We start from the raw sequence: 21,736 nt of genomic DNA on the forward strand, positions 1-21,736 counted from the left end.
GTCATTATTTTCTTTTCTTGTCTTCTTTTTTTTCCTCCTTTTCCTTTCCCTCACCCACTCCCTCCTTCTTGTCTGGTCTCCCCTTCCCCCATGCCCCACTGTGTCAATAATTGTCATTAATTGTCCTCATATCAAAATTGAATACACAGGATTCATACTTCTCCATTCCTGTGATGCTTCACTAAGAATAATGTGTTCCACCTCCTTTCTATGTGGAACACGTAGAAAAATTTTTTGTGGTCTCACTATGTTGCTTGAGCTGGTTTTAAACTCCTGACCTCAAAGGATCTTCCTGCCTCAACTTCCCAAAGTGCTGGAATTACAAGATGACCCACTGCTCCTGAACTCATTTTTCTATCTGTACCATTGCTTTCTTTCTTTCTTTCTTTTTTTTTTTTTAATTTCGGGTTAATGTGAGGGTACAAACAACTGGGTTACAATATTTGCATTTGTTAGGTAGAGTCCCTCTTGTAGTTGTGTCCCGTACCCAAAAGGTGTGCTGCCTGTACATTGTGCCTGTTAAGTGGGAGCACATCAATCCGCTTCCCCCAACTTGGATTGAACTGAGTTTTTCTCTTATGTGGGCAGGTTTTAGATTTCTGTTGGCTTCATATTAGTATTGAGTATATGAGATAGTTGGTTTTCCATTCTTGTGATACTTTACTAAGGAGAATGTGTTTCATTTCCATCTAAGTTAATACAAAAGATATAAAGCCTTCATCTTTTTATGGCTGAGTAATATTCCATGGTATCCATACACCACAGCTTGTTTATCCATTCCTAGGTTGATAGGCATTTAGGTTGTTTCCACATCTTGGTGATTGTAAATTGAGCTGCAGTAAACAATTTAGTGCGCATGTCTTTATGATAAAATGATTTTTTTTTCTTCCGGGCAGATGCCTAGCAATGTACCATTGCATTTTAAGGACTGCTTTACTCCTCCTGCCCCTACTGGAACCAGTAGTTAGCTTTCCTTTTTGGGTGGGGGATCAATTTTCCTAAGGAAACACTATAGCTTTCTGAGATGTATCGAGTATCTACAGGCAGGTAGAGAGCAACTGAGCTGTGTTGACACATGGATGTTGGGGCTGGCTAGACTTAGAACATGGCCAGCTCACCCTTTCCCAGCTTCCATAAAATTATAAATGACTCTGTTTTGGAACTTTTCAGCTCACTTATAATTAGTCAAACCTATGAGTGCTGGACTCATCCATTCTGCCGGCTGTACTGCTGGGATCCCAAACTCAGGATGTTTTCCAGGGACAGCAGAGGTCACATACATTGCTGAAGTGTCTCTGCCCTTTATCTTTATGCTATGATATAGACGGAAATATTTTACTTTCTTCTTTACTGCAAGATAGGAACAGTGACAGTCTAGGTGGTAAATGCAAACTGAAACTTGTCTCAGCTTGGAGGACCAATAAGTAAAGGTGAGAACTATGAAAGCTCCAGAATACATGTTCTTCTAAAGGGGTGAACGCTCTTTCCTAGAGTTGATTGTTGCCCTGTGGGATGTGGAATGAGTATCTGAGAGCTTCTGGATTTTGACTTTTAAATAATCTAAGTTGGAATATTGGCTAATAATTCAAGTGTTGTTTTGTTTAAGCGTATGGTTTAAACCAAACACATCTGAAGGCATGGTCTGCAAGTCACCAGTTTTAAACTACAGCGCAAGCATTTCCTTGCCAGTCTTTTTTCTTGCGTTTTCTTTTCACAGTTAAGGTCACACTGGATATTCACTTTTAGTCTCCTTCTTTTCGTGTAATGTTACATGAGATGTTTCCTCATGTTACTAAAATGAAAAGTGAGTGGGGGGGTGTGTTGTGGAATGTGGGGGGAGGCAGCAGGGGATTGTCCCCTCCCTAGGGCGATGAGGAGAGGCCCTTCCAAGAAAGTGAGTGTTGACTCACAAGGATGAAGAGGATCCACCAACAGAAGAGTCAGGGAAATGGCCCCCCACATAGGACTGAGCCCCTGAGGGGGGCTGAGCTTGATGCCTGTGAAGAATAGAGGGAGGCCATGGGGGCTGGAGGCCAGTGACCAAGGAGAGGTGTGTGTGAAAAGTATGGAAGGCAATGCAGGGCCCGACGGACTTGTGGGAGAGAAGGAGAGTTGTTTCTGATGAGAATCCTTCAGACAGTTTTTAAACTAGGGAGTGGCATGATCTAATGGATCGTTTTGAAAGCTTATTCTGGCTGCTTTGTGCACAATGGATTGGTGGGGAGCCAAAGTGGAAATACGAGGACCAATTCTGAGGTTCTTCCAGCAGCTAGGCAAGAGAGGTTGGTACCTTTAATTTGGGGGCAGCGATGAGGATGATGGGTAATGTTTAGTTCAGACTGCATTAGAAGGTGTACCTGATAGTACGTGGTGAAGGACAGAGGTCAGTCAAGGGTGACTGCCGGGTTTTTTGCTTGAATAAATTTCCCATTTTTTGAGAGGATGAAGACTAAAGGACAAATTGCAGAATTAGTTGGGGACATACTAAGTTTGAGATACCCATGAGACTTGCAGGTGACAGATTGTATCTGGGGAGAAGTCAGGTAGAAAGTTGTATATACATCTGGGGGAAAACCAGGGTCAGTAGGACAAATTTTCAAATCATTGCATATAGATTTCATTTAAATTAACATGATCATTTAAGTAATTAGTAAGATACAGAAAGAGGGAAGTGGACTAGAATGCATATGTACACGTCATCTTCTTTAATCCCAAATTGATGGACATTTACATTATTTCTTTTCGTTTAAATTGTAAGTTGCAAATCTTATTATTTGCTGAGGAAAATTGCCTAGAAGTGTATGCCTGTGAAATGCATAGAGCCTAGCACATAGTGAGCTCTCAGTAAATGTTTGCATCCTTGGTTTATCATCATTATAGTTGTTACTGAGTCAAAGGTTTTTCATTAGAAAGACATATTAGCCTAATGGTTCACACTTCAGACTTTGGAGATAAAATCTCAAGCTCGGGTTCAAATTTTGGCTTTGCCCCTTACAAACAGTGAGACTTTGGACAAGTCACTTAATCTCCTTGTTCCTCACATACCACGTGTTAAAAATACCAAAGCTTCCCAGAGGGTTGTGAGATTGCAGGTAGAGTGCACGGACCTCCCTGGAGTGTGTGGTGGTGTCACCTTATACAGCTACAGGTTAGGTCCCAGTTTCTCCATGCTGTCTTGGTAACTCCTGACATCATTCTGTGTTACCAGTAGTGGAAATACGGTTTCTCATCATTCTATGTTTATTGCCCCTTTATATTTCATAGTATGTGAGTTGCACATTTTATTTCTATTGAAGTTATCCATTTACTTTAGCATCTTTTAAGCCGTTTATAGATACTAAATATATGAACGCTATCATATTTGTTGTAAATTTTTCTCAGGGAAAAAAATCTTCATCATGCTCAGTTTGATAAGAAAGCTAGTGATGTGAACCATTGTTATATGATATGGAGTAACAGAGGCCTGTGCAGAGAGCCGGATCTGAGTGCTGACATTTGAAGGTTGGGTTGATATTTGTTAAAGGGTCTAGGAAGAGTGGAGTAGAAAAGGTATTTTGGGTATATGTCCCTCCGTTCAGTAACACATGGATGACAGAGCTAGGCACTTTTGGTGGGGCTCAAGCAAGGATCAGTGTGAGGAGATGGGCAGAGATGGGACTTGGAGGTAAACTGGCATATAACAGCTGAGGGCCTCTTGCCACATTCAAGGTGGGAGTTTTCTGTAGTCAGGGAAATCAATGGAGGATTTCAGGCATGTGTGACTCTGACATTTGTGCTGCAGAGGGATTGGAAATCTGAGACCAGGTAGGAGAATTGCTGTCATCCAGGCTGAGAAGAGACCCCAGCCAGGCCCGCGTCTGGAGGGCTGTCGTCTTTTCCCTAGTGATGTCCAGGCAGGGCACAGGCGGTAATAATGACTCAAGAGTATTTCTATTTTCCCTCACCACGTTCTTTTTATAAAGCTTCTGATTAAACTGAAAGAGTGGAAGGATTTATTGATGCCTTATTCTTACGTTGCTAATGTTCACACTGCCCATGGGTGTTCTTAGAAAGAACAAGGGTGGCTTGCACCTGTGATGAAATGGGAAGAAAATAATCCCATCATCTCAGAGTAGTAAGACTTATATTGAAGCAATAAGTGGTAGTGATTTGGGCAGTAATAAAACTAACAATAATGGTTTATGTTTCCTATTAGTAATACTTAATACTAAATTTTCTACTTTTTGATTGTATTTCAGGTTAGTATGAGGGTACAAACAACCAAGTCACAATATTTGAACTTACTAAGTAAAATCCCTCAAACTCTTAGGCTTAAGCTATCCTCTTGCCTCAGCCTTCCAAGTACCTGAGACTACGCCTGCCACAATGCCCAACTATTTTTTGGTTATAGTTGTTAATTGTTGTTTGGCGGGCCCGGGCTGGATTTGAACCCTCCAGCTCTGGTGTATGTGGCTGGCACCTTAGCTTGAGCTACAGGCGCCAAGCCTGAAATCTAAATCTTAAGACAGTTTATATTTTAAGATTATTTCAGCAGAAAGACAAGAATATTTTAATGCCAATATATTTTGAGTCGGGTGCCCTAAGAACTGTTTTTGGCCTGCAAATGTGTTTTGTTTGGCTCATAGAGTGTTTTTTAAAACATTGAAATCCGTTGCCAGCATTTAAAAATAAGAAGATTTCACATAAAAAACAAACAAACAAAAAGTAGCAGCCTGGATTTCTGTCTCTTTTTGAAAAACTGGAAGACCTGTGGCTACACTGCCTGCCATCCCCCAAGGTGTAATGTAGATGTAAGGACCAGTAAGAGGCTGTCTGCTGTTGGATGTCATGTGGCTGGCTCCACTTGCTTCCTCTGGCTGGCTCTGGGAGTACGTTTTAGTTTGCACCTGCTGAGTTAAGAGCTTAACCAATTAAAAGCACACTTAGAAGTTGGAAGGAGAACCGTAAGAGGGCAGTTATTTTCCATTTGTTCCCTGAACGTACATGTCTGATCTTTGTCATGTTGTGATTATTGGAAGTGCTTAGTAGAGCAGGTGGTATTTTCCCCAGTAACAATATTTAACTGGACAGGGCAGGGGCAGAGCAAGTGTTCATGATCACATTCTATGTCTGCCAGTTCCTCAAGGTGATAGGCAAGGTGTCCTATAAATAAAACAACTTCAAGTTTCTTATGATATTTTAAGTAGAGAAAGCAGGCCCTGCGGCATAGCTGTATAATTTGAGAACTAAGAAGCTTGCCTTAATAAATAATATATAAACAACATGATATCTGGAAAATATTTATGAATTCTATATTACATGATGGAGTTCACTAAAACTAGTATTTTAACTATATAGAGATATTATGTAATTAGCATTTCCCCCCAGTCTTCTGTAGGATTCAGAAAGGCCTTTAGGAGGGATAGTTTTATTACAAGTATTTTTTGGGGAAAATAACAACTCCAGCTCTAACAATTTGAGCCAGTTTATTTTTTTGTTAGTAAATATTTTTGTAGCACGCAGATGATTCAAAGGCATATAAATGCATCTGTGTGCTACAGAAAAACCACGTGGAGTTTTTGAGGACTCTGTGAAATATCCATGTGGATTATAGCATGGAAATATTTATCATTTCTGAAGGGACCTCACTTGAGTGGATTTTTGTAAATAAGTAAGAAATTGTCCAGTAAATGGATAGTCTGCAACTAGGAAGAGGCCAGTGCTGGAAGCACAGATTTGGAAGCTATTAGCTTACGAGTGATAGTTACAGCCACAAGAGTAGCTAATGTTGTTTAGCCAGGGAACGTAGGGTGAAAGGAGCAATGGGCTAAGGAGGCCCACCACGGAAGTTGAGAAGAAGTAGCGTCTTATCATCTTGAGTCAAGGAGGGAAGCAATGGATTATTTCATAATAATTATATTGGGACTAAGTGGTAACCATTTAGAGAGGGGTATAAAATTGACTCAGCAGTACACTAAAATTTATATGGAATGAAGTTTAAAATATTAAAAGTTTTAAATGTACTTGGAGGCAGCATAGGTGACAGTTTGTATAGTCTTGGCATGAGAAAGATGTTTATGGTCAGAAACCACAAAGAGCAAATTGAGAAATTTAATTTAATCAAAGTCAAACAAAAGCCTTTTCAGAAAGTAAGAAAGCAACTGGGAAATAACATTTGTAAAATATGTATCAGAGTTAATATGTATATTATGATTTTTTTCTTACTAAATGATAAGAACCAATTAGAAAAAGAGGCAAAAAATAGAATAAGCAGTTTACAGATAAAGCATTGCAAATTACCAACAAATATGAAAAGGTGTTTTGATTACATAATCAGGGAAATACCATTTATGGCCCAATAGTTGGATAAAATTAAAAAAAAAAAAAAAAGGGTAATCCTTGGTATTGATGAGAGGTACTAGGAAATGGAAATGTTCCTGATTCTTTTCCTAGGTAAGTTTTTATCATTTTCTTGCATGTTAAAGATCTCTTGGAGGAACCTTCTTCAGGCTGTTTAATGGTAGTGTTTCACCCTAGTAATAAAAGGAAGAAACAAGTTCGTTCGTCTGATAGACATTCATACAGTTTACTTGAGGCGAGGTGAATAATCAGATTATTCTCTACACCGTGACAGACTGAGTCCTTAAGGATGGGAAGAATTGGAGGTATGTGACATTGTAAGGGGCATCCCATAGAGGCAGAGGTTCTGAGACCAGTGGGCACGTGGAATGTTTGGGAACTGCTATGTGGAGTAGGGGTGTGGTGACATTATGAAGGGCTTTGCCCACCATGTGGAACTGAAGTGTGTATTGAAGCAGCAGGAAGCTTTTGGAGGATTTTAAGCCTGGGAGCGATGCATTCAGACTTGTTCTGACATCCTGAAATTGATAATGGACAGACTCTTGAATTAACACAGAAGATGTCATTGCAATGAGAATTACCAAAATTGACATGGAGGAACTGGAGGAAAAAAAAATCTCGAAGTCAGTCTATTAAAAAAAAATTGACAAGAGTTTTCTATTTGAATAATACACCAAAAAGTTCTTATTATGGATATCCTGCAGTATCCACAGTGATAGGTAGTATAGGATATCAGAAATGAAATTGCAAGGTCATTTTCCTACATGCAGAACACAAACTATAGTACGATGCAGTGGAATCCCTAAGCTACCCTCTGATTAGGTTCACAGACTCTCTCCATTCACAGCGCCCACTGGTGTTTCACTAATGTTTTTCATGGTGTCTCCAATTAAAAGAGTAACCTGACAGTTTTTTATTATTGTTGTTAGTTAGGACCAAACAATTTAATAGGTATTTATGGCCTAGCACTTTAGTAGCAGTTTGAAAAAATGCTGCCTATCAGCCTAAAGGGAAAAATAGAGTCATCCCTTGGTATCTGGAAGTTTTGGGGGATTGGTTTCAGGACCCTTATAGATATATAATATAAAAGGACGTGGTATTTGTTATAATCTGTACTCATCCTTTTGTGTGCTTTAAATCATCTCTAAATTACTTTTAATATCTAAGACAGTATAAATGCTGTGAAAATATTTGTTATACTGTACTGTTTTTTATATTATTTTTTATTTTTCATTTTTTGTAAAATTTTCAGTCCACAGATTCAATGGTTGAATCTGTGGTTGTGGAACCTTCATATATGGAGAACAGACTGTAACATTTTTATTTCATTCTTAACAAGCCTTAATTACTGATGAGATGTGTGAACCTGTTTGGTAAGGCATAGCTTATCAAGCATTGGAAACTACCAGCCTCATTTCCATTCCTGCACCGATTTTTTTGGGTGGTGGTTGTGTTTTATCCCATCAGTCACCAACCCCTCCCTGCTTTACCAAACATACAAGGTCATTGAAAGGAATTTATCATGGCCAAATGTTAAAAAACTACCTTAAACTAGACTCAGGGTCTTAAAGAATTGGACTGATGTTGCTTTGTTTCCTTCAGAATTTGAACCATCCTGTGATAGCTGTGTTGGTTTGGTGTCTTGGGTTGCCTCGGTGCACAGTTTGGGAAGCACAGCTCTGATTTATGTCCCCGGTGTTGTCAGTTTCATTTGGCTATGTGAAATCATTTGTGCCTTGACATTCAGACTGCCGCCCCTCAGCCAGCTTAGCGATGATTTAGGTGTCTGCCCTGTGCCAGGTACTGCAGGGACACTGAGGTTACTGTGAACTCAGGCATATTTGCTTTCAAACATCTGACATCCTGTCGGGAGAATTGGAAGACTGGGAAGTGAAGCAGTAGAGCAAGGGTCCCCAAACTCGTTTCTCTGTAAAGGGCCAGGCAGTGAGTATGTTAGGCTTTGTCACAGCCAGTAACCTCCAGCATTGTCATGGGAACAGTACATAAACAAATGGGTATGGCTGTATCCTAGGAAGACTTTATGTACAGAATCAGGAGGTGTTGAATTGGGCCCCTGGGCCATCAGTTGTGCAGCCTCTGTGACAGAGATGTAATTAAAATATCATGGAAGCAGAAAGAGCATCTAACCTTCTAGGGACTCTCAGACATGATGATAAGTGTACCTCCTACCTGGAGTTGCACAGCTCACTGGGGGAGGGTACAAAAAGGGGTGCAGGGAAAATGACCCAGAAGAGCAAATATGTGCTAGTGTGAAGTATCATGCAGAGTCCAGCAGCCTGTGGAATGGTATCCACTTTCATGTGACCCGGAATGACATCAGGGGCCGAGCTCAGGGCCTCTTTGCCAGGTTCAAACTCCAGTGTCATGGATCATATATTGTCTCTCTCTCTCTCTTTTTTTTTTTTTTTTTTTTGTACTTCATTTTAATGAGTCATGTCCTCCAGTGGTCTCCAGAGAATGGGTGTATGGAAGGCATATCTTTTGAAATTTTGCATATCTTTATGAAATACATTTTATCCACTCAATACTTCAAATGTAGCATTCAAGTGTGAAAGTCATTTCCACTTATATTTTGGAAGGTGCTGCTTTTAGCATTCAGTGCTAAGAATTCTTATGTGACCCCTCTCCACCCCAAGAGTATTTATTGATCACACAGCTGGCATCTCCTGTATGCCCCTAACCTGCTCTGGAGGCCATGCTGTCTCCATCTCTGTGTTACAGAGTCCTGACTTCGGTGAACTGAAGGTTCCTCTTACTCCTGAGCCCACGCATGTAACCTCCCCCTCCCTGGATGCTTGTAAGATGTTCTTTTATACTTATTTTGATGTTCTCAATGATGTATCTTGGTATAAATCTTAACCAAATATGTTGTGCTACGTTGTGTGGGCTCTTGAAGGACCAGATTTTTGCAGTTGAATATGTATCAGTAATTTTATATATGTCATTAATATTGCAGTTGTCTCCTGATTAATTTCCTTAAAGCACCATTTCTTCAAGCTCTTGTTTTTCTATAAAACCACCAGTTATGCGCTATGTAGTTTCAACCAGGTAGAATGTCTCATTTGGGCCAAATTTGTGTTTTTCCTAGGTATTTTTCTCATTTTACTTGAACCACCAACACTTCACTTTGATAACACCATAGACTCTACCTAACTGCAAAGTTTGTGTTCCTGGAAAGGCATCTTCAAAGAGAGCTAAAGCTTGAGGAGAGAGAAATAGGATTAGGAAAATAGTTGCTGGCCAAATTTTTGAAACAATACTTTGTTCCCTGAAAGGAAACAATAAAGAAGGGGACAATAAGAAGAATACAGATCAGACCTGGGGGGGGTTCTAATTAGCTTCCTGTTTGTTTTCCCTTTGGGATAAACTACCATCTCCATTGTGTCCATTTGGTGACCAGTTTGGTGGCCAGCTTGTCCATTTATGTTGCCTGTAGAGTGGTTCAGAAGCTTTTCTCCCTTGAGTGTTCCAGCTCAATGTTTAATATCTTTTGAGAATTAATGACAAGGGAGTTCTCTTAACTGGCAGTGGAAGATTCTTGTGCTAGAAGATGCTTTGGGCAGACCTGATGGCTTTCTCCTGAACTGTGCAGGTATTTCCCAAAGCCTTGCTCAGGACTTGGGACTCAGGGTGTCAGTGCCAACTTGCTCTCTGTCACATTTCCCCCTCCCCTCTACCCACCTGTCCCCACCACCCTGCCAGAAAAATTGGAATAGAAACAAAATAAAATGTGTTGGGACCATAGTTTCTGGACTCTAGCTTTACTTTTCTCAGCTCTTTTTTCTGATTAACCCTTGGCAGAAAGGCCACAAACCCTCTATGCACACTGGAACCAGAATTCTCGATGTTGAGGGGAAAGCAAGGCCAAGTACACATGTGAACAGTCCATTTTCCAAGCCGGGACTCAGAACTTTGTGTGTGGAGCCCCAGGTGCGGGTTCTCTCTATGCATCCTGATGGCCTGGGACTGAGGTCACATACCTGTAAAGAAGCAAGACAGGCTTGGTGCCCGTATCACAGTGGTTATGGTGCCAGCCACATACACCGCCCCGCTACAGACACCGAGGCTGGCAGTTTTGAACCCCGCCCAGGTCAGCTAAATAATGACAACTGCAACAAAAAAATAGCTGGGTGTTGTGGTGGGCGCCTGTAGTCCCAGCTACTTGGGAGGCTGAGACAAGAGAATCGCTTAAGCCCAAGAGTTTGAGGTTGCTGTGAGCTGTGACACCACAACACTCCACTGAGGGCAACATAGTGAGACTGTCTACAAAAAAAAAAAAGAAGAAGAAGAAGAAGTGCAAACAGCTTTTTCCCAATTTCCATTGAACAGGTTTTTTTTTTTTTTTTTTTTTTTTTTTTTTTTTTGCAGTTTTTGGCCAGGGCTGGGTTTGAACCCACCACCTTTGTCATATGGGGCCAGTGCCCTACTCCTTTGAACCACAGGCGCCGCTCCCATTGTACAGTTTTATAAATTGATTCTGCATGGTCACCTTTCTTAAACAGAAGAGTTTATTGACATTTTCATATCCTTTAAAATAATTGTATAGGAAGCAAACTGGTACTGCCCTTGGCTAGGAGGCACTCTGAAAGTATGTTTTGTTTAGCTTCTAGAAGTTTAGGAGATATGCATTACTTGCTTATATTTATAAACTTGAATATTTCTTAGAAAATTACTCCCTTGTCTTGATAAAATCAGACGACGTGGCACCCGTGCCACCTTTAGGCTCAGCAGGTGGCTGCCCTTCACACCCCCCTGTGTGTGCATTTGTTCCCTGTTTTGGCCCGCACGGTATTTACGCTTACACCCTGTTGCGGTAAAAGACAGCTATCTGAATTTTGAAAGCTGGCTCCCAAAATTCTATAAAAATTGGCTTTCCTCTGAGGAATAAGGCATTGGTGAGGAAAAGAAGTAAATTGTGACAGTGTTCCTATCAGAAGTGAGCAGAGAAAAGTTTCACAAGCGTCCTTTTTTCCTGAAAGCACATGGATAGGCCCTCTCCGTGTATTATTCTGTCCTGAAAGTCCATTTGAAACTTTTGCTCGGGAGGGAAGTTGGATGTGTTATAAGCATAATATTATATTCCTCAAATGACTTGCTCAGAATTTTCTCTGTAAATGTTATGACAAAAGGAAGCCTTTATCATCCTGCTTGTTTTAAGTTAAGTATTCGGTGAACAGCTGTAGGTTGTTCTGTTCCTGAGCCCCCATCCTGCAGCTCACTGACCTCCTCGGTGGAGCCCTTGATCCGTGGCTGCTTCTGGTGCTGACTTTGTGCGCAGTCCTGCCACCCGCACGTTCCTTCCCTGCCAGCAGGAATGGAATATTACAGCTTCACTCAGGGAAGCCTCTGATGTGGATCCTAAATGGAGCTGCCTCTCTGCTACAATGGCTGAGGCTGAAGCCGGGCGGGATTAAGTGATTTACTCTCAGTCATACTGCTAATTAGTAATGGAGCCAAGATTAGAGTCTAAATCTGGCAGCACCTGGTCCAGGGCTCCTTCTTGACTGCCTCCCTCCACTCCCCCGCCCTCGCCACTTCTGCCTGGCCTGGCACTAGGGCACACATCTCTCTTCTAGAGTAAATGTTGACTTGCCGCAAGGAATTGTTTCATTTCAAGATAATGTATAGCCAGTCGGTGAATGTGGTTTATGATTACTTCAGTCAGGGTTTGAGTTTTGGGGGGTCACGTTTGGTCTCCTGTACTCAGTTACTCCTGTACAGCTGTGTAATCTGTAACTTTAGCAGCTGGTGTTTTAGACATTCCCTGAATACGTTTTCATTCTAATGAGTAAACTTGAAGACACTGGAGTTGACTAGAAAGTTATTCATTCATCCAGAAAATAATTGAACACTTTGGAAATGTGTGCTCATGCCCTGATCTTTTAATTATTTAAGCTATTTCAGGATTCATTTCCTGGGTTTTTGAGAATGCTTAACAAGAACCAGGAAGTGATCCTGCCATCTGTTTTCACCAAGAATATTTTTTGAAATCTCCCACTGGGTCATTGGGTTCCAGTTCTTTGAATGTTGGATCTCCTTTCCTTTAACAAGTCTTTGTTTCTTTACTTTTTTACTTTTATTCCTGAAACATTGTTCAGTGTTTTATCTTTTTATTTAATTTTTTTTTTTTTTTTGTAGAGACAGAGTGTCACTTTATGGCCCTCGGTAGAGTGCCGTGGCCTCACACAGCTCACAGCAACCTCCAACTCCTGGGCTTAAGCGATTCTCTTGCCTCAGCCTCCCGAGTAGCTGGGACTACAGGCGCCCGCCACAACGCCCGGCTATGTTTTGGTTGCAATTTGGCCGGGGCCGGGTTTGAACCCGCCACCCTCGGTATATGGGGCCGGTGCCCTACCGACTGAGCCACAGGCGCCGCCCTTTATTTAATTTTTAATATCAGCCAATGTATTAACTTTCCAAGAGATCTTTTGTTTCTGATTATTCTTTGTTCATTGCATCCTTTTCTTGTTTTTGTGGTCATGTCAGGTTTGCTGTGAGGATACTATTTACAAGTTCTGAGCTTTTCTGGGTTTTTTTTCTTTTTCTTTTTCATTTTACGTTTTCTTGTTTTTTACATCACCCCTATTTCTCCTGGGAATAATTTTTATTTCCCTTTTGGTTATTCTGTTTATCTTGAAATTTTTTTTTAAGATTTTAGGCTTTGTTTATGTGTTTTGTGGTCCTGGGTTGTCTGTACCAGCATAAAATGAGGCAGTACTGGGTCTGACAAGGAGCTTTCAGTGCATTGGACAGACTTGTCGATTTGCCAGTTCACTCTAGGAAGAAGGGACAGAGTTGACGGGAATTTCATGACGCTGGCAGATCCCTGAATGTCTGATGTGGAAAGCTTCGCTCCTTGGCACCTAAAGGTCTGTGTTAGCTACTCTGGCTGTCCTCAGACAGTCTTCGTTGTCGATGGGGATAATGCCTGTGTTTGGAGGGGGACTGGGAGCCTGTCACAGACGACTTCTGTAAACAGATCTTTGAATCTCTAGCTTCAGCCCTGTATCTTACTGCCCCCTTCCTTATGTACCCAGAGAGGACTGAAATTGGCACCACTGTCTGCCCGTGGTTATTCAGCCGCCACATCTAGTTGGCAGTCATCCTCCATCGTGTCCCTCTTCTCCCTACCTCTCCACAAATGTGCCAGGAGCTCTTACCACATCTGTGGCATTATTCCAGGCACTTTACTCACATTTATTCGCTTGATCCTCACAACAAATTTTTGAGGAAAATATAGTTGTGACCCCCACTTTACAGATGAGGAAACTGAGACACAGAGAGGTCAGGGTCAACCTTAGAGCTCGTCTGGAGGCACACAGTGAGTGGCCTAGCTGGGATTCAGACCCAGTCTGTACTGGTAACTGCCTCGCTGTCCTCCTGTGATGTGTGGCTAAGACCCTCTTGTCTCTAGTGCAGGTCAAGTCTGGCCCTCTGTCCCCACTCCCACTCTCCCAGCCCTCCCATAGTAATCTCTTGAGACTGGTTTCCTTGCCTCTGCTGCCCTCCCTTAGAGGCTGCCTGCCGCGGAGCAGCTAGAGAAGTCTCTCTGAGCTTGTGGTCCCCAACCCCAGGCCTGGTAGGGACTGGGCGTCACAGCAGGAGGAGGTGAGCAGCAGCCCAGGCTGGAGCGAAGTGTCCTCTGTATCCCTCTGTATTAACAAAGCCCCTCCCCATTGCTGGTGTCACTGCCTAAGTGCCACTCCTGTCAGATCAGTGGTGGCATTAGATTCTCACAGGAGCACGAGCTCTCCTGTGAACTGTGTTGCGTGCTCCTTCTGAGAATCTGATGCCTGGTGCTCTCAGGTGGAGCTGAGGCTGTGATGCTGCTGCTGGGGAGCAGCTGCAAATACACATTATCATTAGCAGAGCGTGTTGACTACACAGAGACCATAATAAATCAGTTGCCTATAGACTCATATCAAAACTATCACCACCACCCCTCTGGCCCCCCAGTCCATGGAGAAGTTTGGGGACCACTGCTGTAAAGCGTGGATGCGATCTCGGATCCCTCCTGATTACAACATGCTAGTGGCTTCCCATCTCCACAGTTAAACTCCACACCCTTACAAAGGCCACCAGGCCTCTGTGATGGCCCAGCGCCTTTTCTGTCCTGTGAACTGCTGTGCGTCCTTGTCTTAGTGTCTTGCCATCTCCCGTCTCATCACGGTGATGGCCTCCTTATCAGGAAGGTCTCAGCTTGCTACTGGACATTCTTTTCCCTCACGCGCTCTCAAGCCCATGGCCTCATTGTAGCTTTTAAAGCACATTATCATGAACTGAAATTCCTGATTTATTCATGTATTTGTACAGGGAGGGACTTTGTCTTCTCAGTGCTATCCCTGCAGAGCCTGGACGGGGAGGCTGTCTCTGAGAGCCTGAGCCTCCCAGCAGCACCTTCCTGCGTCGGACCCCCACCCACCAGCGTGGTCTCTGCTCTTCCAGATGCCCTCTCTCTTCAACAGACACGTGTTGGTTGAGGACCCCCACCCCAGCCCCATCCACCAGCGTGGTCTCTGCTCTTCCAGATGCCTTCTCTCTTCAGCAGACACGTATTGGTTGAGGACCCCCACCCCAGCCCCACCCACCAGCGTGGTCTCTGCTCTTCCAGATGCCTTCTCTCTTCAGCAGACTCGTGTTCGTTGAGGTCTCGTCTACTGACAGTTCCTTTCCCATTACAATTGTTGGAGTATTTGTTAAACTGCAACCATTTGTGTGTCATTGTCAATGTTTTTGTCACTCTGCACCCCCCCAGGCTAGTATTTACCCTGATTTTTCTCTTTAAATTATTTAATTTTAAATTTGAATAAAATAGAAACTTTACATCATGACAAATAGAAAACAAAACCAACATTTCATGAATACGTGACAGAAAGTTAACATGTACTAATTAAAATAAAAATATCAATCCAGGTATCATTTAAAATGGTCAAAACTTCAAAACTCTTTTCAATATCCTAATAGTGTTAGAGTGGAAAGTTGATGAATGTGTGCTCGGTTACAATCTAGAACTTTCTGAAGCCCAGCATGAGAGAATGCCAGAGGCAGCAGCAGTGTCCACTTGTTGGTGTCTCCAAAGCCATTAATGTACAGGCCGTCTCATAGTCTGCCAGTGTGCACGGTGGGAGGTGTGTCTTCAGAGAGGTTTGAACGCCTTTTGAAATCTTCCTTCTAACCTAGGACTAACGATATTTCACGGATGATGGATATTTACTTACCTTTGAAACGGCCATCCTGGATGGTGGACAATAAAAGAATGAGGACTACTACAAATTTCCAGTGGCTTCTATCAACGTGTGTTCTTTTATACTTAATGAATCATGTAAATACCCAGAGAAAGGGTGAGTACATCAGACTTAGAGAAAATTATTTCCATTTTTATTATGAAGCAGTTTTGTTTCTTTATTGAACCCTTCAGGTTCTTGGTGGTTAAAGTTCATTTCTCTGTAATTTTTTTTCTATGTTATTTTAGTTTTTTTTTTTTATAAAAAGGACATTAAAGATAGATGAAAATATTCTTTTACCATTTAAAAGAATTAGGGTATAATTTACATTTACATACAATAAAATCCAGCTTTAGGGTACAGCGAATGTAGTTCTGTATTCACAGCACAGCCAAGGCCAGAAGCAGACACCGCCCTCAGCAGCCTCCTGGCTTCTCTGTGGTCCCTGCTCCTTCTCCACAGACACTGCTTTGTCTCTGATTTTTACATTCATAGAATGTCCTGTCACTGAAACCTAAATGTCTTTTTAATATGTTGTTACCATCCTATTTACATTCATTGAGAATGTTCGTGTAGCTCTTATCTAGCTTGTTTCTATAAAGGGCATTACCATCCTGCTATCCCTTGGTTTAGTTTTTATATTATTTTCATATTTAAAAAGATCTTCCTTTTTACCTACTTATTTTTTTTGTGTCTTTCTTTTTTTTTTTTTTTTTTGTAGAGACAGAGTCTCACTTTATGGCCCTCGGTAGAGTGCCGTGGCGTCACACGGCTCACAGCAACCTCTAACTCTTGGGCTTCCGCGATTCTCCTGCCTCAGCCTCCCGAGTAGCTGGGACTACAGGCGCCTGCCACAACGCCCGGCTATTTTTTTGTTGCAGTTTGGCCGGGGCTGGGTTTGAACTCGCCACCCTCGGCATATGGGGCCAGCGCCCTACTCACTGAGCCACAGGCGCCACCCCCTTTTTACCTACTTATTAAACTTTATTATTATGATTCTTGCTGCTTTCTAGTATTATGGTTCTATTTCCCGTCTTATATAAATTGCCTCATAATTTATTGCTACAGTGAATATCATACCAACCATGGATAATATAAAAATAAAAGAAAAACTATTTTTCATAGACATTTGTGGAGTTTGAGATGGAATGCATTTTCTATGCTATAGTTGCTTTTTCCCCTCCTTGCCCTCCTTTCATTCCTTTTTTCCTTCTCTCTTGTACCCCCTTTCTTCTCATTTTCTTTTTAGGGTGACTTTTTTTCATTTCATAAAGCTCATGTATTCCATGATATAATGCTGTTTTATAGATGTGGTTAAGAACTATAAGATTATAATTTTGTGTATTACATATTACTTTTCAGTTGTTTAGGGCCACACCTAAACAAAAGTATATTTTTCAAATGAATTCATGTGAGTTTGTTAACTGTTTAAATTTAATATGCTTCATAACAGTCTAAGGATTGATTCTGTGGAGGTGGGCAGTGAAATGCTTGTGGCTACACACTCAGAAGCTGTGTGGAAGGCCCATAACTTTTATTTAGATTTCTTTTTTTTTTTTTTTTGTAGAGACAGAGTCTCACTGTACCGCCTTCGGTAGAGTGCTGTGGCGTCACACAACTCACAGCAACCTCCAACTCCTGGGCTTAAGCGATTCTCCTGCCTCAGCCTCCCGAGTAGCTGGGACTACAGGCGCCCGCCACAACGCCCGGCTATTTTTTGGTTGCAGTTTGGCCGGGGCCGGGTTTGAACCCATCACCCTCCGTATATGGGGCCGGCGCCTTATCGACTGAGCCACAGGCACCGCCCCTAGATTTCTTTTTTTTTTTTTTTTTTTAAGTGGGGCTGTTGGAGATTCAAGGGCTGCTAAAATCCCCCAGACCCCGTCTCTATCTCATCACTGGATCTGCTTAGTTGGTTATTCCCTCAATTTGCCTTAGGTGTTCTGGAAGTAGAATTTTTGATAGAAACCTGACCTCAATGTAGTCTAGGAGCTGACCCACTTTGATCAGTTTACCCTTTAGCTTTTTTTGACCAAAGCTACAAAAAGAAATACAAAATAGGCCGGATGCGATGGCTCACACCTGTAATCCCAGCACTCTAGGAGGCTGAGGTGGGTGGATTGCTGGAACTCAGGAGTCTGAGACCAGTCTGAGCCAGAGCGAGACCCAGTGTTGTGGAGACTAAGGCTAGAGGATCACTTGAGCCCAAGAGTTTGAGGTTGCCGTGAGCTGTGATGCTACAGCACTCTACTGAGGGTGACAAAGTGAGACACTCTCACTCCAAAAAAGTGAAAGAAATAAATATAAATATAAACCAGTCCCCTCTCATGACTGCAGGATCATCTTTTCCCAAAGAATGTGGGCCTTCTTTAGGCACATAGGCTTGTGCTTATGCCTGAAAATGGTTTGACGGGGTGGCCTTTTACAGTGGAGTGGAGTTAATTAAGTATGTCATGTGTGTTATTTCTACCTCACCAGGGACTCCTCATGATTTGAAATGTACAACTAACAATTTACAAGTATGGGACTGTTCATGGAAAGCACCCTCTGGAGCAGGCCATGGTACTCTTTATGAATTTTGCATTGACAGCAGGTAATGGAAATACTTTAACTCATAACTACAACCTAAATATTCTTTATCTTTTTTTTGAGACAGAGCCTCAAGCTGTTGCCCTGTGTAGAGTCCCATAACATCACAGCTCACAGCAACTTCTGCCTCCTGGGTTCAAGCAATTCTCTTGCTTCTGCCTCCCAAGTAGCTGGGACTACAGGTGCCTGCCACAACACCCGGCTATTTTTTGGTTGCAGCCATCGTTGTTTGGTGGGCCCAGGCTGGATTCGAACCCACCAGTTCAAGTGTATGTGGCTCGTGCCTTAGCTGCTTAAGCCACAGGCGCCAAGCCTTTATCTTTTATTTTAGAATATAAACATTTTATTTTGGAAATTTTTATAATCAAGTTCTAATTCTTAGCTCTCTATTTCTTAAAAATTCTGAATCTTAACATCAGTCAAGATGAAAGCAAACCCTTCTAGCCAAAACATTTATTTTCTACTGTGCTCGCCTGCTGTGCGGAAGTTTTACTGATCTCCAAACTAGCATCTGCCTTAATCAGTCAGGTTTAAGCTTGGCTATGCCTAACAAGAAATGTCAGTAACAGTGGCTCAACAGACGGTTATTGACTCTATGTGCAAGGTCTGGAGGTAGGCAGTGCAGGGCTGGCATGGGTATCTCATCTCGTCATGCTACTGTGCTATTTTTGGCATGTGATCTTATGGTTCAAGATGATAGCTTGAGAAACACCACCATGTCTGCATTCCAAGAAGGAAGAAATAAAAAGAAGGGCAATTTAAGGAGACTTCCAAGAAGTTCCACACAACACGTCTGCTTGCATCTCATTGGCCAGAACCCTATCAGATGGCTAGACCTAGCTGCACTAGTGGCTGGGAATATGTTCCAGTTGGGTGGCAACGTGCCTGGTAAACATGGGGTTCCTGTTATGAAGGAAAAGAAGGAAATGGGCATCGGGAGGCAAGTGCCAGGCTCTGTTACTTTACCTCTGAAATCATCTTGGAGTGAGCTAGACACTCGTAAGCCTGCACGTCTGAACAATTCCCACTGCTTTTTCCTAATCTCATCAGAGTACCGAGTTGCTTCCAGTCCTGGTTTGCTTATGAGTAGTCCTGATATAAATAGATATAAATGTGTATTTCAGTGCAATTTGATTGTTCCTCATTTAGTATACATTTGCTGAACATTAGTCTAAGTGTTGGGGTGATTTGTCAGTCAGGAGGAGCTAGGTGGTGCTGCAGAAACAACTCTTAATTCTTATTTCCTTATTTCTTGCATATAAAAGCAAAGGGTTACTTCCTGCCTGTGTTCTGTGTGTAGGGGGGTCAGCTGGGTTTCTTCTGTAGGACCCCGGGCATTACTAGGTGTGGAGGTGAGGGAAGCAGAGGGGACACAGCCTGTACTGGCTTCCAGAGCTTCCTTTCTGACCTAATAGAAGTGACTAGTACTCAAATTTCTGTGGCCAAGTAAAGCCACGTGGCCACACCCTGCTTCAAAGGGACAGGGAAGAGCAGTCCTACTGTTAGCCCTACTGTTAATCCAGAAGGGGGTGTGTGAAAAGTTCAGTCATAGCTGGAATGCCCACCACAGGCCACAGTGACAGGAGGTTAGTTCTGGAGGAGTTCAGAACTCCTCAATGGGTAGCAAGGCTGTGAGTCACTTGGAGGTTTCCTGTGAAGGGCTGTGGGGCATGGAGACCAGGCAGGGTAGGAGTGCAGAGAGGCTGGCAGAGGAGGCATAGTCAGTGTTCTCAGCAGAAAAGGAACAGAAGGACATTCTGCCCTGAGAGAATGTTGGGTACAATGCCTTGAATCTGTAGAGTGGCGTGATTTGGAGAAGTCAGGTGGTTTTACATGGCTGGTGCCTAAAGAAGCTTCACTGTTGGAGATCAAGAAGGAGGTGAGCCCGAGTGAATAATGTGGATGTGGGTGCTGGGCACTGGGTGGGGGCAGGAATGCAGGCAGCCTGGAAGGTCCCTCTGGTCCTGTTAAAATTGTCCGGAGACGTTAGCAATGCACATGAATAACAAAAGAAAGAATGTGAACGTGCTCTAGAGAGAGAATAAGGTATGTGCAACCAGAGAGGAAAACACCACTTTGTCTTAACTGGCTGTTTGTTCACTGGATATGGAACTGCAAGTGTTTTGAAAGCAGAAGTGAAGAGGGAGTTTTATTCAGAGTGCACCGAGAGCCAAGTGCAGGAGCAGGTGGTCGCTGGTTCTATCCTGTGCGAGCATCATGTGCTGAACACTCTTCACCCAAGGAGCTGGAGTGGTAGTCTGGTCCCCAGTGGAGGGTGGGGTGTCTATGGTGGGATGTAAGGCTGCAGAGGGGAGCTGGAGGTGGGATTTCCAACTGTGCCTGCCAACAGCCCCTGTTTCTGGGAAGAACTCATCTATGTTTACTTTCTGGTACAATCTGGTTATTTTTCCCTACCACCACATTGATTAAAAGTACCATTAATCTCCTTTTAGTCTTAAAATGTAACACAACCTGTCGTGTTTTTGTTTCAAAGGTGGGGGGAGGGGGAGACAAAAAGCATTTTCCAGTATATTTGTGCTAATCAAGTTTTTTATGAAAACCCCACTGTTAATTTTTGCAACTTATTAAAATTCCATTTCTTATTATATTGCAGGTCCCATCCTTGTTATCCATTAGTGAAAACAAATATTGAAATCCCAGCTCTTCCACCTGGTAATCATGCAATAACAATACGTCCTCAACATGATGCTGGAGGTTTTACAAGTAAATTCATACTAAGTGAAAAAAATATTTGTAAGTATCTGAAAAGGAAATTGATTTTAAAATAACTCTGAACTGGGCTATTGTTAGTCATAAAGCTTCCAGGTCTGCTTTATTGTTGGCAGAGACTTAATGTTTTTTGAATTTTTGTTTGTTATACAAATACTTTAATTTACTTAAAGAGCTTCACTTGGCTATTAAAGCACAGCCAAGATCAGGAAAGAAGCAAACTTGTCATCTTCCAGTCAATCAGAATATACAATGTAGAGTTCAGAATCCTTCCCTTGGTTCTGTACTCTCTTTACTCTCCGCTTCCCTGAGTCCTGCACACCTGCCAGAATTTCTCAGGTGCGCTTGCTCCTGAGAAATGGAATCTTTGGCCACTCCCTTCCAGAGGAGACTCCACTGCTTCCTAACACACTGTTAGGTGAGCTGTACTTCTGCCTTATGGCGTTTCTCACTGTTAAATTAATGATCCTTTGTCAAGTTAGCTTCCATGAGGACCGTGCTGTGCCTGTAGCAGGAATATACTGCAGGTCTCTTGGTGTGATGTCTAGGACATATGCCGCAAGCACCCTGAAAACACAGAGCCTGGCATTGATGCTGTGCAGTAAGACCTGAAAACCTGAAGTGGTCTTGGCTCTTCATGAATATACTGCAGGTCTCTTGGTGTGATGTCTAGGACATATGCCCTGAAAACACAGAGCCTGGCATTGATGCTGTGCAGTAAGACCTGAAAACCTGAAGTGGTCTTGGCTCTTCATGGATGGGCGGCAAGTCTGTGCACTTCTGAACATTGGGATGGCGTGGTGGCATACTGATGACTGACTTTGAAGCAAGCA

The 21,736-nt window shown here is 42.5% G+C and overlaps 1 protein-coding gene across 2 annotated transcripts in view; it reads left to right on the top strand.

Moving 5' to 3' along the window:
* LIFR (LIF receptor subunit alpha) overlaps positions 1-21,736 on the top strand; it is a 121,170-nt gene that overhangs the window by 50,876 nt on the left and 48,558 nt on the right. For both annotated transcript variants that reach the window (XM_053591928.1, XM_053591918.1), the window contains 3 exons: positions 15,541-15,701; positions 18,063-18,177; positions 20,788-20,927. In XM_053591928.1, the coding sequence (XP_053447903.1) occupies positions 15,560-15,701; positions 18,063-18,177; positions 20,788-20,927 (397 nt within the window). In that variant the 5' untranslated portion in view covers positions 15,541-15,559. The remainder of the gene's footprint in view (positions 1-15,540; positions 15,702-18,062; positions 18,178-20,787; positions 20,928-21,736) is intronic.

Source organism: Nycticebus coucang, chromosome 1 (genome assembly GCF_027406575.1).
Source record: "Nycticebus coucang isolate mNycCou1 chromosome 1, mNycCou1.pri, whole genome shotgun sequence".
Taxonomy (NCBI): domain Eukaryota; kingdom Metazoa; phylum Chordata; class Mammalia; order Primates; family Lorisidae; genus Nycticebus; species Nycticebus coucang.